Source organism: Fundulus heteroclitus, chromosome 1 (assembly GCF_011125445.2).
Source record: "Fundulus heteroclitus isolate FHET01 chromosome 1, MU-UCD_Fhet_4.1, whole genome shotgun sequence".
NCBI lineage: Eukaryota > Metazoa > Chordata > Actinopteri > Cyprinodontiformes > Fundulidae > Fundulus > Fundulus heteroclitus.
Window position 1 is genome coordinate 24886287 of NC_046361.1, and position 14966 is coordinate 24901252.

The 14966-nt window shown below is 38.7% G+C and overlaps 1 protein-coding gene across 1 annotated transcript; it reads right to left on the minus strand.

Moving 5' to 3' along the window:
• Positions 1-410: 410 nt before the first annotated feature.
• samhd1 (SAM domain and HD domain 1) lies at positions 411-13162 on the minus strand. The gene is made up of 16 exons (XM_012876489.2): positions 12822-13162; positions 12660-12726; positions 12449-12521; positions 11899-12059; positions 10939-11054; positions 10231-10301; positions 8748-8906; positions 7139-7239; positions 6929-7037; positions 6743-6834; positions 6525-6640; positions 3726-3865; positions 2859-2954; positions 2632-2736; positions 1481-1618; positions 411-1236 (listed from the first exon to the last, which is right to left on the minus strand). Exons 1-16 carry the CDS (start codon positions 13006-13008, stop codon positions 1087-1089), a joined length of 1881 nt encoding a protein of 626 aa, XP_012731943.2. The 5' UTR covers positions 13009-13162; the 3' UTR covers positions 411-1086.
• Between the last annotated feature and the right edge of the window lie 1804 nt (positions 13163-14966).

The window sequence follows — 14966 nt, forward strand, 5'->3', positions numbered from 1 at the left end:
GCATAATAAGACTTCCTGCTTAAGCATTTTCAATGGCAGAAATAATCGCAGAGGGCTCAACTCTTTATCTGCTTAAGGAGAATAATTATTGTCACCACCTCCTATAAATATATATATATGTAAATAAATAATCTAACCTGAAAACAAGGCATTTGCTGCCCACCTCATTAAAAACTAGCATTGAAGAAATGTGATTCAGTTTAAATGCTGCTATTCTTGATTCTATACAATACGAAGTCTTTATAAATTACAAACAGAGAAATCCTGCACCCATACACATGGTATAGTTCCTCTGTGGCTTTTAGTGGACGTGATGTAAAAGAATCTAGCTAAATAAACTTCTGTCATTCATCTTTGGCTTTAGCTGACTGCATGGCGCCCTCTGGTGGGAAACAACGTGAAACACAGGATGACTCCAAAAAGGCTTTATTTCAACAATTTTCTCAAACGTTTACAAAGCTTACACTCAAAAACCACAGCAACCAACATTATCAGATGTTTTTAATCCCAAATAAGCAACGATCTGATGAGGCCACCACATGATTGGGATGAAAGAAAACAATTAAATGTTTCAATCATACCTGCAAAGCAAAGACGCCGAGTAAGCAGTTGTTTTCTAAAGATAAATAATGTAACAAAAAAATTCAACCAAAACCAAAAAGAAAAATAAATAGAAAGGGAGTTTCCCCATTAATCTCAAATAATAATAAAACGTAACAGCGTTTTAAACATGTTGAGCTGTTTGTTTAAATATGGTGGCTGCCTTAAAAAGGCAGTAAAATGAGATGACGGGGACCCTGCTTTGAAACGTATAAAAAGGAATTTAAACAGCTTAAGGAACTCTTGACAAATAAAACCTAATTAAAATAAATCACAATAAAAAAATATATGTATGTTGAGAAACTGAGCCTTATTTTTCTGGAACACCTTTTCTAGAAATGCTTCACTGCATCCTTTTTTTTTTTTTTTTTGTAAGGCTATTTGCTGGCCTCATCAATGCACTCGCCTCGTAGAAAAATACACTCTTCATGTAACATTCACCTCTGTTTACTTTTCGTGTGCAGGAAGGGGCTGTCTCTCTCCCTTCTACTCAAAGTTAAGGTGAGTTTTAGCTTTCTTGAGTCCGTTCACAAGAACGCTTGTTTCTTTGGAGTTGCCCTCGTCGCTGTCCTCGCCTTCGTTGTTGCGCCAGCTGGGTTTGAGAGGAGTCAGCTCAGGTGCTATGATATCTCCATCCTGTGTGTAAAAAAGAAAGCAAATGTTTGTAATGCTGTATTCTGGGAGGTCTCATAACAGATAAAAGGCTGGGTAGTTTTACGTTTAAAACATCTGGCAGATGCATTTAACTAAAGCAACTTACAGTAGTTGGGGTGGGGAGGTACAGGGTAGGTGAGTAGGGAATACTCTCTTTGAATAGCTATGTCTTCAGGAGTTTCTTACAAGACAAATAACAACAACAACTGACCGACTGCAGGATTACCTGAGGCTTCGAGAAGTTCTTGTCCATGCACCACTTAACAAAGTGTTTCTTGGCAGCCTCCAGGGTCTTCTCGTCTGTTTTCTTGCAGTACACCCTGATCAGCTGCTCAGCAAAGTGCTCTGGGAGAAGTTTAGATACCTAAAAATAATTGCAGCAGCACATAAATGGATGGAAGCGGAGTAAATTTCAAGCGTCTGAAGCAGGGGTGTCAAACTGCAGTCTTCATGGGCCAATGACCGGCAACTCTCAGAGCCGTTCCTCGTCCAGCACACCTCAATCAAATGGCTGACCTCAGCAAGCAGTTAAGATCTACAGAACTCTGTTAATAACCTACCGTATTTTTCGGACTATAAGTCTCTCCGGAATATAAGTTGCATCAGTCAAAAAATGTGTCATTAAGAGAAAAAAAAAAACAAGTCGCACCAGACCATAAGTTGCATTTATTCAGAAGACTAAAAGGTAACATCTAATCTGGTAAGGCAACTTATTCAATTGCACAGCTGCATCCAGAATCGGCTGAATAATATGGAACATACCTGGGAGGTTGATTGAGGTAAATTAGCACAACAACCCACCAACTCCAACCTGGGAAAGTTCTCGCCAGAGCATTTCGGTCTAATTACGCTGAAATTAGACTGCGAGCGTAACGGTGCTACGTGCTAAGCTAATAGTATGACACAAATATTTCAGAGCAACATAAAGCTGGTGCGCATCAGCGACATTGTAAACATCCGGGCCAACACAGCTGTAAGCTAGCGCCAGCTGTCATTAGCTTCATGGACAGCCCAATAACAGGGTTTTGTCGTTTCCTTCGAGGTGCACCACGCAACGCTTCGCTGCATGAATGCATATTGAAACAGCGGGACAACATATGTACATGTGTTTAGTCTTTGTTTTAATTAATTTTTAGGTGGTGCAAGAGCAGCATATAGTTTTCATGGGCCTAGAGTGCCCTCTTGTGGCTATTAGACGGAAATGTTTACTACTTGGTTCATGTTGTTCCGTATGATTTACCATTTAAAATTGATATAGTCGCAACTGAATATAAGTCGCAGGATCGGCCAAACTATGAAAAAAAAGTGCGTTGCAATTTAAAACAGGATTTTTTTTTAAAGAAAAGTAAATTAATTAATCTTGGTCTAAATTCTTACCTGGTTTTTGCGGATCTTGATGGCCCTTGTCGGGTCTTCCTTGCAGTAAAAGCGCACATTATTGATGGGGTTCTTTTCTTTCATACCATAGTCCATCGCTATTACCTAAATTAAAACAAAAACAGGAAAGGCAATATTTCACAGCCCAAATCACCAGAGAAATAAATCAAAACTGCTACTCAAACAAATCAAACTCTTGACGTTTTGCAGACGTTGATAAAACTCACATTGACTACAAAGTCCTCCGGCTGCAGATCGACATCATGAGAGCCACCCTGAGGGCTGGAATTTGCCAACTCTGCCTCCCAGCTGCGAACGGCTTTCTTAAGGAAAGAATTGGTTCAGTCAACAGACGCTTCTCTGATCATTAAGCACAAACACTACACCGTATGGAGCTTGAGCCTTTAAACACGTTTTTAATCACCAAGAACGCTTAATTTTAAATTATTTTTTTTACTCTAGGCAGCTTCTTTCCAGAATTTAGCAAAATCCAGCAAAGCCCTGGACATGCAAACAATTCAGGTATCTCAACCCTCCGAAAACATAACTCATTTCCTATAATTTAGCCTTACGGATCAAATTATTCACAGAATACCATGGATGTGTATTATGAAACAGCTGTCCAATATTATGTGAATAAAATTCCTGTATACAGGGCTCCTCAGTAAGCGCCAGACTTATCACCATTTTGGTCGCCCCTATGAGCCACCTGCAGTGGGGAGGAGGCAGGAGAAGGTCGAATCACTGGATAAGATCCCAGGACTGGCATAATTGATAACAAAAACAGGTTCATGGCCGTCTTCAGATCCCACTGCTTCACAAGCCCTGTCTTGAGTTTTTCAAGGTTGTTTTAAACTTTGTTGTGGTCTCATGTTTTATTGTTTTATGCCGTGAAGGAGCAGTTTGCCAAATCAGGGACAGAGCTGTGTCTTAGGAGCAGAACAGGGGGCATGCAGCTGCTGCGCAGGTCCTTTTGTATCTCCTCTGTTCCCAACAAAGTGCTGGAAATTGATCAGATCGCCGTTGCCCCTTATTTAATCAATAATTCAGTGATCAGTTATTATCATTTCCGACTGCACCAATTACAAACAGACCTGAGTGACAGTCAAGGGTTTGTCTGGCCGAGTCTGCCCCAGACACTTGTAGAGGTGCCGGCGGATGATGTTCTGCAGGATAAGCCTCGCTTCTTCCAGCTCCTTAGAGGAAGAGTTCAGGATCTGTTCAAACACATGATCTGCAAGGCAAACAAAGATACAAGAGATCAAAGCAAAATAAATACATAAATAAAACTCAGATTGTTTAAATCTAAACAATAAGTAAAAAAGGTCACCTTTAAGATTAGTACTTAAATTTTAGACATGGGATCTCATTTACATTAGCAAAGTAATATATAGCATCCCTTAAAAATTATGGTGTATAATACAAGCATATTAAAAAGGTGACAAATGCTGCAAACCATATTTTGCGTTGACACTTCAATTAAAGAGTCACATATAGGACTTGTTTCCTACAGTTCATTACAACAGGCTGCATGGAGATTTGAAACAGAGGGCGTCAGCTCTGTAAATGGATAAAAGGTGCATAACAATACACAAACTTTACTTTTTGATGATCTGCTCCAGCAATTTCGTTCAAATGGTGATTCTAATTTTCTTTCCTCTAAAATGACATTTTTTTCCAGCTAATGAAAACCCAAATTTCTGTAAATTTGAGAAGAAGCAGAATCTTGAGCAAGATAAGCAACAAAAGCGTTTACATAATGGCCACCTCATAGCCGAGGCAATCATGGGGAAGATTGTCAAACACTCATTTTCACCATCTACAAGGAGGGCGAGCCACAAAAGGTCTTTGCTTCAACAAAAATTGTATGAACACACCACTTCAAGAGCCACTACACAGACATATCCAGTGACTGGGATACAGCTGTTGTTTTTCTGGTGTTAAGTTGCTCCTGAACCAGAAACCTTACCTGTTACCTGGACTTCGAAACACTGAAAATATTCAGTCCTTTTTCGTCAAAGTTCTCTTTTCAGTGAAGAGTTGATTTTGTGTTTTATTTGTGTACCAGGTTCATAGTGTGTGAAGGAAGAGCAGGAGGTTGTTGCAGAGCCGGAGAGCTCCTTCGGTGACAGACTGCTGCATCATGATGTCACCAGGTGACTATGAACCCATTCAAGCGCTGAGTAAATGCTTAGAAGAAATCAATGTGAGGATGTTGCAAAATTTTCTTCAGCTGAATAAAGACAAAAATTAAGTAATTTTTGTACCAACAGAGGAGCCGTCAAGAGTTAGCACACAGCTTCAGCTGCTTCAGCTAATGACCACTGATCACGCCCGAAATCTGGTTGTCTTGATGGACTCAGACCTCAGCTTTCAAAGGCATCTAAAGATAATAACAAAGTCAGCCTTCTATTAGCTGAAGAACATCTCCAGGATTAAAGGACTGATGTCTCAACAGGATATGGAAAAACTAATCCATGTGTTTATCTTCAGTTGAATTGATTACTGCAACGGTGTTTTCACAGGCCTCCCAAAAATGTGGATCCGACAGCTGCAGCTGTTCCAGAACGCTGCTGCGTGCATCCTCACTAAGACTAAGAAAGTAGAGCACATAACCCCAGTTCTAAAGTCCTTACACTGGCTCCCTGGATCTTAGAGAAGAGACTTTCCCACCAGCTGCACCGGATCCATGGGGCATCCCAGGACAGAGCTGGCCCTCCTTATCTTAGTTTATCCAGCCGCTTCCTCTCAGCTACAAATAAGCTGCTGCTCCAACAAACTACTCAATTTAGAACCCCCCCCTCCCATTTTTTGCAAACAGTCTGTTGATGTTTTTATTCACAAATATACACGCACATTGTGTAAATTTTTAAACCACCTGACTCAGTTGCACTTTCAGACGAGTATGCTATTTTTAACAACTGTACAGTACTATTTACTCTTATTCATCTTTTTTTCCAATAGTATTTTTTACCTTTGGTTTCATCTACATGTTTCCATTTGCCTTTCACGTTGCTGCTGGTACCCCTAAATTTCCCCATTGAGGGACAGTAAAGGATATTTCTATTCCTATTCTATATTTTCAACTGTATCTCAACATCAGACTCACTGTTTTTAGTAATGACAAACAGCTCCTGTAAATAAATATCCTTGACCTATGCCCACATAGACGTGCAGGTTCACCAGTCCATCACAGGGCAACACACACACACACACACACACACACACACACACACACACACACACACACACACACACACACACACACACACACACACACACACACACACACACAAACCAGACCAATTTACCAAACAAACAGTCATGTTTGTGGACTGTGGGAGGAAGATGGAGTACACAGAGAGAACCCATGCATGCACATGCAAACTCCGTCCAGAAATACCTTTTTTCTAAAAGTGCTACAAACTGTGTCACTGAGCAAACTAGGACATTACAGGGTACATTCAGATTTACACATCCCAACTCAAATAAATACTCTTGGGGTTTTTTTTAGTTTTTTTTTTAATCTATGTATCAATTTTGTTTATCTAAAGCAAACAGGAAACAAAAATATTGATGTATCCACTGAGCTAATAATGTAATCGGCTGACAAATTATACACAGCAACAGTAGCAGCACTGATGAACACCAAAAGATGCAGTAGCTTCAATTTAAAATGTATTTTAAGTAGAACGGCACAAGATATCGAACTGTAACCACCATAAGACCCATGTGTGAAATGCAGCAATCACAAAGGAGCCATGCACTTCAATAATGGACGGTCCCGGTCAGATGGACTTTCACCGCCTTCGGTGCCAACACTGGATATTCATTTTTAGTGGCTGAGGTGTCGTGTTATTTATATATAAACATGCAGAAAAGCTTTTACTGACCTGTCAGCTTGGTGTAGGCCACCATGTCATCAATAGCTGTGGACAGAGTGAAAGTTTTTCCCTGAGAGCCTTCGATCTTTATGTGTGAATCTGCTTTTAAAAAAGCTTCTGTGATCCTGTGGAGACAGATCAAACCTATCAGGACTTCTGGATAAAAAAAAAAAAAAAAAAAAAAAAAACGGCTTCATGGTCCAAGAGGGAAGAGAGTAATGATTTACATTGTCTCGATGATGTTGCCCACTTTGTGCTGGTAGGCTCTCCTGTGGAGACAGTTCCTAGTGTGGAACATGTCGTACAGATTCCCCACCTCCTGTTTTAAAAGCAGATCCTGAATGTCAGTGACCAGGTCTCCCCCGTTTACAAATCTGATAATTAGATTAAACGAGAAAGAAGTGAAATTACACCTTGTCTCTTGTGCAGATGTTTTTCTGGCCATCCACTTCACAGACCCTTGCGAATTTTAGGAAGCGCCGATAGTCAAAGTTGTTCTGGATGCCCAAGTGGTAGCAGTCCCTGAGGAAAAGATTAGAATAAAAATGTAATGTCATAGAAAGAATAAATACAGACTAAATGTTGATTTATCATTAAACCAATAAATCCAAATTGTGCCTCACCTGGCAAAATAATCCCACTTGTCCACATCGATACCGTTTCTTTTGTTGGCAACAATCTCGTAGAGGAAGGACTTGTCTTTAGGACGGCCTTTGTATGGCCACTATGGGGACAGAAAGAATAAAATGTCTGTCAAACCTTTAACTCAGGTGTGGTTATTTACAGTAGTCGATCCCTCTTAAACAAACACACTTGACGTGTGACATGGAGGTGGTGTTTGGTATTGCAAACAATAGACGTACATATATATGACATTTAAGTTTCGTTACTATTGTGTGGTAACCTCTGTACCTTGGACAGAGCAACTGCTTAGATTTTCACGTACTGGAACTTTCCTGCCGATGTGATTCAATCACGCGACTGTCACTCGTGATTTAAGATGGTGCTGTGCAAAGTTTAACTCGCTGCTGTAAATGTCACCTCGGTGATTTGCAAGCAATTACATTTTATTGCTTTGTGAATTATAACTCCCCTACCCAATGGCTGATGTTAAACCAACTTTAAAATCTAAACATATTAAGTAAAACTTTATTCACTGGAATTAGTTTATTTTAGCTCTAGCACTGGATTCCAGTGCCCCCCACCCCCCAAATACGTTGCCTACCCTCAAAGGCTTCAAACACAGTATAAACCAGTGTTATAACAGGCTATAATTGATGCTTTTTTTAACTATTAAAATCTCAGATTTCAAATGAACCTTTGACAAAAATGCCCCCCCCCATCCCCCCATTGCAAGGGAGCTTAAATAATTCATAATAATTTTTTTTAACTTTCTAAATAAAAACAGCAACAGGCCAGTTTTTAAAAGGAGATCATTTTCAGATGTTCACAAAAAGTCAAAAAGTCATTTTTTTTTTATTTCTTCACTCTTTAGTGCAATACCTGTAGGGTTTTCTGGTTTAGCCAAATCAATCAACTTTTATTTATATACCCCTTTACAACACACAAGGCGACCAAAGTGCTATACATAAAATTTTAGAAACAGAATTAAAAACATTAACATAAAAGGCAAGTACAAAATAAAACTACACAATATGACACCATGCTACTGAATGTTAAAAGCCATTCTGAATAAATAGGTTTTAAGCGTGGCCTTAAAAAAAACACCAAAGTCAGTAGTGGTACCAACATTCAGAGGCAATTTGTTCCAGAGCCTGGGTCCAGCGACTAAGAATGCTTAAAGCTTAATAATGCCCTAAGTCCTCAGATTAGAATTAGATCCTAAGCAACAAATTAATGCAACTAAAGTATTCCACAAAAATGAAAATTAAAAAAAGTTATATATCCTGATCATACTAAGAATAAGAATTGGCTAAAAAGAAAATTAACAGCAGAATAGAAAACTGTGACCAAAAAATAAATATGGGGTAAATGTATTTCTTTCTCTAAAACAAGTACTTTGTTTAAATAATATATTGCATGTTTTGTTAATTAGTGAGCATATAACGATAAAAAAAACACACAACACCACTGCTGTCTAGGAAATATGGACCTTAAATTGAGAAGGTTAAACAAAATTGTATTTAGACTATACTGAATGATGCAATAAAAGAACCAGACTTAGAGTCCTGGAGCGTCGGTGTATTTTAGTTTCCTTAAGACAACATTTACCTTCTCTCCTTGACCTGAACTATTCTCCAGCGGTCCTGCGATCTGCTCTTTGATAAACTCCAGGTCCTCTGGCAGCACCAGGCCGTGCTCCTCCATGACTGGCCTCAGGTTGTTGTCATCCACAAGGTAGTCAAACATTTTCAGAGAGGCAGCCTCGTGCTGCAACAGGTAGAAAAGTATAAAAATCAACAGAAAGTGAGAGTATGAAAACTTTTGAGTGGGACAGAAAAAGCTCATCGTACATTAGTCCCAACAGGATGTTGTAAAATCTTGTTTTAATTACGTTTGTCAGGCTGCACGTCTGTGGTCATAACTTACATAATGATACCGTGTTCAGAAGGTTTTATTGGTCTTCTTTATTAGTCTGAGCCCTAAACTGTGTTGTTATCACATCAACTGACATTAACAGCTCCGTGAAGAAGTCAGCTTGGAAGGAAAAGCGGAACTGTATGCTGGGCTGATCACATTTCATTTAAACCGCCTGTTGGTAGTTTGAAAAGGGCCGAGATTGGTCGTTTAAAGTACAATGGAGACCACTAGAGCCTTGAGAGGAATACACGGTTTTGCAGAGAGGGGGCATGCAGCAGAGGCGGAGAAAACCTGGGATTTCTAGTGTTAAAGGAGCAATAAGCGAAATTGCATTATTTCAGGTAGAAATAAAAAATAGTTTTGTGAAGAACGAAAGGTATCTTTTTACATGGACTATAATAGGACATCACACACCATCTCTCTATGCGATTCTCCAGTTTTTTGTTTACACAGCATGTAAGTGTATGTGAACACCTGCCACCCAGGGCTTAGCCTCGCCCCGCCTGTAAAATGCCACCGTCCGAGCAGCGTAGCGTTGGCACAAGATGGCGGAGAGCACATCCAGCAGATCGAATTGTTCTCTTGCCAACAGCATTATGAAGTTATGAGTTACTTCATCGCTAGGCGATGCTGTTTTGCTGTGAATTTATCCTTTGCAAATCGATAAATCGCTTACTGCTCCTTTAACATGCACTACTCTTTGGGGACTTGCAGTTCAGTAGTGTGCAACCCTGACAGCCAAGCCCATCTGATCTCTGATTGGATTGTTTTATTTGTGACCAGTCAGCTAAAAGGAAGAAGAATCCGGTCTTAATCTGTATTTGCAAGCTGAAACAGCAGAGTTTTACGTATACATTTTTTGCTATGCATCTGTAAACAGCCTCAATAAATAAATGAAATTTATTTATTGACTTTAAGCACAGATATAAATGAAGTTAGGATCTTAAGTTTCAAGAAGTTAGATTCAGAGGAAGTAGCCAAACAAACAGTTTTACAAGTCTGAACTAGTATATAGCAGCTTTCCTTGTGGCGGCACTTTAGTTTCCAAATTATTTGGCAATGACTCATGCTTAACATTCAAAGCTTCAACCAAACAAGAAACACTAACACCAAATGTATTTGTGGGGAAAAAAAAAAAAAAAAAAAATAGATGAGAAAGTATTTCAAATCTTACTTTCCAGTTAATTCCTGGACGTGCTTTGGGTATGAACATGCCATCAAACATATGGGAGAAAGGTCCATGTCCTGGAAGGGGAGGGAAACAGCCGTATTGGGTTTAAATGTATTTTCAAAGGCAATTTAAATTATCTTAAAAAAGGGATTATAACCATTTTGAAAGAGATGATTAACAATTCTACTTCTGTTCTTACACACGGAAACCCAAACTGAAACCCAACAATCAAGGATACGTCAGTGATCAAACCTGTAAGTAAGATCAGTGTTAGACCTAAAGTAATTATTTGGGTTATACTTAGGATGCTAGAAACATTTTTTTGATATACAGATAGTTTTATCCACTAAAACCCAGGGGCTCCATTTATTTCCTTCTTAAAGCCATAATACGTCTGAAAAAAAGGCTTATTTTTACCAGAACACACTTGTCATTCTTTGCTTTAAGTGTCTAACATGGCTTTATAATTGTATTACATTAAAGTTGAAAGAGATTGCTTCTGAAACAAACTAATTCTTCAATGGACAAAAACAAGTGATGTGGTGGAGCAGCTTTAAGGAAATTACAGTTTTGAAGGGAGCAGTGAAACCTTCTCCTTTCCTCATCTAAAAATAAACGGTCAACGTTCGGTTGGAGCAGTGGAAACACAAAAACAAACGGCTCGTCTCCAGATGCATGCCGTGAAGCATGCCTGCCCACAGCAACACTGACCCAGGTCATGGCAGAGTCCAGCGATCTGCACACAGAGAATGTCCCTGCGAGAGATGAGGAGCTCGGGCTGCTTCTCATTGAGAGCTTGAACAAGTTGTCCTGCCAAGTACCCAACCCTGTAATCAGCCAAAAACAAAAATAAATAAATCAAAGTGCAATGACAGACTCACAACTTTTACACTGTTGGCTAGCTTTGGGCTAGCCAACAGTGTTTATTAGGATGTCTTCAAATCCTAATATTTTTTTTCCCTGACACAAAGTAGTGCATAATTGTCAAGTGGAAAAAAAATACTTTGTAAAATGTTAAAAAAAAAAAAAAACTGAAAGGTGCAGCATTATAATTAATCCAATTGTGGTCAGGTCTTAATTTACAAGTAAATTGGGCCCACGTGAGTGCAATCCTCTCTTATATTAAACCAGCTGTTCTGTGAAGGACTCTGACTTAGAGAACATCAATGAATAAACAGCACACTGTTTAATCCATTATCATCCCTTAAATCACAGCTAGAACATAGAGTTTAGGCCAAATTACAATTATGAGTCAAAAGAAGTGAGAATCTGTAAAAAAAAAAAAAGGCCTGAAAATTGCTGTTTACAGACACCACGTTCAATCTGACTGCGCTTTTTTGGTAAAAAGCATTGGCATATTACTATCAGTCTCTAAATGCACAAACCAGGTAAAGGTGCATCACATCAGACATGTAGCTGTATTTGTAATCAACAGCACAACTCCAAGTTATTGACTCAGAGTGTCTGAATACAAAAGTGCACACTAGAATTCATAGTTTATCATTTTTGAAAACCACATTCCTTTTCTTTTCACTTGAAAATTATAGACTACTTGCCATTGGTTTACCACCTAAATAAAAACATTACAAAACATGATAAGCGTTTCTCTCCTAAATCCATTAAGTTAAGTTCATCAACAGCAACTAAACAACAAAACACACGTATCTTTACCCAAGGCTGTGTTCAAAGCGGTTGTGGGAGGCTCCAGGAAAAACGTAATAGGTCCCTCCAAGCTGCCTGATGTTTCGAAGTCGCTGAAACTGAGGCGTGTCGATGATCTTGATGAGAAGTGGGTGCAGCTCCACATGGCCGTGGATGGGATCATTGAAAACCTGAAAAACAGGGGAACAGGATCAGCTCAGTATGGCTGCTCAACGGCAACAGAAAAAGGGCTGATTTGAAAATAAATAAATAAATGAAAATAAAACTACTAAGGACAAAACACAATAAAACAATGGAGTGCAAAGCTGAGTGTCATAAATCCAAAAAAATAAAATAAAAAAATCAGATTAGTTCTTGCTTCCTAAAAGTCTAATTTTAAAGAGATGGGAAGAGGAGATGTTTCTTTTGCTTCACCACACCATCGTCCTTATCCTAATATTTTGTCTCTGGGGCTTGTGACCCTGAGGGGATGTTGTGCTTCCTTCCTGCACGCATTGCCCTTGCACCTACAGTCTTCCTAGCAGCGTTATCTGAGCAGCCTTGCGGGGGAAGCCTTCACCTTGTTGGGCTCCGCGTCGATGTGCCACAGCTTCCTCACTCTGTGCAGGATCTGCAGACGGTCACCGAGGCACCTGAGGGGAACAAGCCCACGTTTTACGCTCAGCCGCGCCTTCCGTGGCGGCAGCCTCAGCGCCGAGGAAGTGTTTTGGTCCATTTCCACGTCGCGTTATATTGTGGAAACATCACGTAAAAAAAGAAAAAAATCTTACTTTATGCCGATCTTCTCCAGGTTTTCATCCGTAAGGTACCTCAGCCCCTCGCCGGTAATCTTCTCAGCTGCATCGCACCAGAACCGGCAGCCCGATGTCAGTACATGTGCAATTTTTAAATTAATTTAATTTGTAAACAACTGATTAAAAGTGGCAACAAACCTCTGAATATATCCTCCCATTTTTCAAGCCCTTCTCTCCGCAGGTACTGACAGGTTTCCCCGACTCCCCACCGCATGAAGTCCGAATCGGGCTGCCAGACCCGGACCTCCGACACTTTCTTCTGCGGCGTTTGGAACTCCTTGTCCGGGCTGGAAGCTGGCTCCATGGGTCGCTTACGGCTATCCATGTCGATCGCACCAACAGGGCGCTTAGTTGGTTGGCTGGATAAAGTGAAAGAGAAGAACAAGAACCGCCGGTGGTGGTTTCTCCACGCTGTATGAAAAACAGCTGATCCAACCCAGAGACCGGCGTGAAGAAAATACCCGGGTTCTTTTCTTCTTCTCTAAATTTTAACGGTGGTTGGCGACCAAATTAAAAGGGGCATTACCGCCACCTGCTGTTCCGGAGCTTTAAGCTCAAAATCTAAGCGTATATATATATATATATATATATATATATATATATATATATATATATATATATATGTATCATACATACATACATACATACATACATACATACATAATGTATGTATGTATGTATGTATGTATGTATGTATGTATGTATGTATGTATGTATGTATGTATATAGATAGATAGATAGATAGATAGATAGATAGATAGATAGATAGATAGATAGATAGATAGATAGATAGATAGATAGATAGATAGATAGATAGATAGATAGATAGATAGATAGATAGATAGATAGATAGATAGATAGATAGATAGATAGATAGATAGATAGACAACAGGCTCTGTATTCAACAGGCTTTGAGGTTTCCTAATATCATATTCCAAGAATAAAATAGGATCCATTGCTCCATAGGAACCGCTCTGATAAGAAGCAATTATATTTATTGATTGCAAGATTGCATCCATCTCTTATTAACCATCATTTCCATCAATTTACACATATTAAAAGTTGAAGCAATTGGTCTGTAATTCCAAGGATTACTATGATCTTTCCCAGGTGTCTTTATCTGTATAATGATTGCTTATTTCCATCTACACGGTAAACAGCCCTCTCTCCATACCATGTTAAATAATGCTAATAATTTATCTAACATCTCATCACTCAAATGTATTAACATAATGTTACACATTTCATATTTTCCCAAGAGCACTATTCCTAGTTCTACCCAAAGCTCTTTTCAATTCTCCAATAGAGAAGGGACAGTTCATAAAAACTACAGTAGTGCTGGTTTTCTCCCTTCTCTGTATTTCATCATCTGATAATCTTTTTCCACTATGCACTGCCACAAAAGTACTAGCTACAAGAGCAGCCTTTTCCCTATCAGATACTGCTACTAAATATTTTTTCTTTTTATTAAGTATTGGATAATTCCACTCTCTTCTATCTGCCATATTTTCTTGATCATTTCCCAAACTTCTCTTATTTGTGTATATTGCTATGAACTGTGTCACAGAAATCTCTCCAATATGTTCTCTTTGCTTTTCTTATTGTACTTCTTACATTTGCCTGTTTTTTTTTTAATAATCAATTAAATATTGAAAATTATGAGACATTTTAACCAATTTAAGTGCTCTATTTCTTTCTCTTACTACCCTTTTACTCATCATTCCCCAAGGAACTAACATTTTCCTATATTTCCCTGATGTCTTTGGGACAGGCTCTTCAGCAGCTGTTAAAATGCTTTGACTAATCTCTCGACTCATTCTTTAAACACTCCAATCATATTGTATATTTAAAATTTTCTTTTTTATGTAAATTATAAAATTTTCCTAGTTTGCTTACTCAAATACCCAATTTTCTCCTACAATTTCAGGAACCTCTTATCTGTCTCATACCTATATTACTAACTATAATATCTTATTTCTTACTTGATACTCACTTAAAGGTGCTAAACAACTAGAAACGAATCTTAAATCTAAGATTTACCAGAATTAATATCAATTATCTTCTTCCCATTATTTGAAAATACAAGATTTTTATCATCAAAAAAGTAATCCAATACTTTACCATAATAATCTTTTTTCTGACTCTCCCCTAGGCAATGATGTGCGTTAAAGTTTCCACACAAAATAAGGTTTCCTTTCATATCTATCTTTACTTAATTTAAGCTTTTTCACAATGATTGTAAAAATTCAAAATCCTTATTACCTTCCCTTCAATCCACATCTC